Here is a 2,498-nt window from a genome sequence, read left to right as displayed (position 1 = left end):
AGGTCCTTTGTGTGCTTGAGGCCTTAAGACAAGCCATCTTCCTTGGGTCTGGAAGTGTGACTTTCCAGGCTCAATGAAGAGACATCCAGTAGAAATGTCTGAAATGGGCCACACAAGCCCTTGACCCAGACAGACCCCAGGTCTTAAGCATAAAGTTTTCTCATGAGTGAAGACAAGATGAATAAGGTGGATCTTATCTCTCACCACATCCTGAACTGGTTTGGCCAGACAAGGAAGCCGATCCCAGTTTAACAGACTGAGATAACGTTTTATGAACATTCTTTTGCTGCTACCTCTAATGAGAGAGATCTGAGAGGAGCCCCTCCCTGCTGAGGTCTGGTGAGGACCCAGCGGCCCAAATGGAGGCTGATTAACAGGCATCCCAAGCAGTGACTCAAACCATGGCCAATTTCAGAGGAAGCTCGTTATGGCGACTCCACAATTAGGACATCAGCCCACGTGGCAAGTCAGTACCTCAGGAGGCAGGACCAGGCACTGTATAAAAGTCCCTACTTTGCTGGGCCCTGCAATCCACGTCCTTTTTTGAGTCTTGTTGAAGACAGGTAAGTGGGGACATCTGTGTCCTCTCTCCCTTTCCCTTGCTTCTCTGCCTTCAGGAGGCTATTCTCTTTCTTCGCTAGACTGTACTTTCCACAGATTTTAAGTGGTTTACCATTTCTTGGGCCTCTCACATCATCCTGTGTATTCTGTTCAGTCTCTTGTACCTGACTGTAAAAAGGATTAGCCAAATAGATGAGAATGGAAAAACGTGTAGTAGAACTGGGTGTCAGGTATGATTGGGCTCTGGGTATTTATACAAGAACTATAAGAATATTCCCACCTAGGAGATCAGTGTCAGAGGGAGTTACAGTAGAGATAGAAAAGAGAAAAGGATGAAAAATAGCAGTAGGTTCTTAGGGTTTATAATCGTTCATTCCCCATTTCCTTCTACCAAACCATCATCTCTCAGTACCCATACTGGTACTGCTAGTTAATTTCGAATCTTGTGTTTGTTGCAGGTTCTGTTACCTATCTAGGATGTCCTTTAATGAACAGCAGTGCAAGCAGCCATGTGTGCCTCCTCCATGTCTTCAAAAGACCCCAGAGCAGTGCCAGGCAAAGGCTGAGGAAGTGTACCTCCCCCCATGCCAGGACCCCTGCCAGGAGAGTTGCCCAGTGCAAGTTCAGGAGGTATGTCTTCCTCAGTGCCAGGAGTTAAACCAAGAGAGTTGCCCACAGCAAAGCCAAGACCAATGTCCACCTCAGTGTGTGGAGCCATGCCAGGAGTTTTCTCAAACAAAATGTGTGGAAGTTTGTCCACAGAAAGTCCAGGAGAAGTGCTTACCCCTCAGCAAGGGAAAGTAGCATCTCATAATGCCATCTGGGGTCAAGAAGAAGATGGCCAACAGATGAAAACCTAACCTAAGCCCGTGCTATGGTAACCTTCACCTATGGGTAACTCTGTGTGCACCTGCTCTTGCCTCCTGGCTTCTTCAGTATTCCAGGACTGGGTCTGTTGTCTCTGAAGACATTTCTCTCTGTATTTCATCAATCTCTGTGAATAAGTACTGTTCTCAGCAGTCCAGCCGAAGGTTTCAACTAGAGGAATAGTGCAGTTGTTCAGCTCCCCATGGGACATGAAATCATCCAGCCCTGAGTGTGTAACAGCCAAGGATGCTTCCATTCATCATTCAGAGCTTCAGCCTCTCACTTGAGCCTCAAAACAAGCTGACTTTTAATGGACTTTGCACCGATCACCACCACACCACCATGGATACTGAGAAGAGGTTGGTAGTGTTACAGAAATAAAAAATCAGGTCACTTTGTCTATGTATCCTAAAAAGGAAGAGCAAATTATTGGACATTGGAATGTTAGTTATGCTTTTAAAAATGAAACAAAAGTGTGTAAATTATTTAATCCAAACAGCCAATAAGGACAGATGAGATGGGATGCTTGGGGTCCTGTTTGATCTTTGTGTTTGATGGCTGGTCTGCTTTGGGCCCTGTAATTTCACATACATTCTTTAGAGATGTGATTTGTGTCTGTGTGGTGAAGGCTGGTCTGCTCTCCAGCTTCATTGCTTTCTTCTCCCTGGTGAAGGTCAAATACAGAATAAAGCTAATTCCAAGGCTGATGTCTGACTTGATGTGTGCTCTTTCCTCCCCACTGCCCAACCACAGTTCATCCCTGTGATGATTATGTTTCCCTTTTTTTTTTGGACAATCTGAAGTAGGAATGAAAAACAGACCTCACAGGTGCATAGAACAGCAATGCTGACAGAGGCCTCCTGGAAGATCACGTGGATTGTTCCACCCCCACCCACAATGCATCATGGGCTTACCTATACACACATTTCCACCTGGGATAATCCATCAGGGCCTGGGACCTGCCCAGACTCAGAACTTCACATCCAGAATTCTTACCATTATGGCTTCTTTCCCCTCTGATCCTCGCTTTTAGAGGAAAGGGTTCAAATGGGAGGAGGAGAGTTATATGG

At 45.9% G+C, this 2,498-nt stretch overlaps 1 protein-coding gene across 1 annotated transcript; it reads left to right on the top strand.

Moving 5' to 3' along the window:
* Positions 1-530: 530 nt before the first annotated feature.
* Positions 531-2,141, top strand: PRR9 (proline rich 9). Its single transcript, XM_080802808.1, has 2 exons — positions 531-563; positions 1,020-2,141. The coding sequence occupies exon 2, from the start codon at positions 1,039-1,041 to the stop codon at positions 1,363-1,365; it is 327 nt and encodes a 108-aa protein (XP_080658934.1). The 5' UTR covers positions 531-563; positions 1,020-1,038; the 3' UTR covers positions 1,366-2,141.
* Positions 2,142-2,498: the final 357 nt, after the last annotated feature.

The sequence above is a fragment of the Martes martes genome (genome assembly GCF_963455335.1).
Source record: "Martes martes genome assembly, chromosome: 4".
Taxonomy (NCBI): domain Eukaryota; kingdom Metazoa; phylum Chordata; class Mammalia; order Carnivora; family Mustelidae; genus Martes; species Martes martes.
Note: the sequence above shows the minus strand (reverse complement) of the source record. Positions and strands in the feature narration are given on the sequence as shown.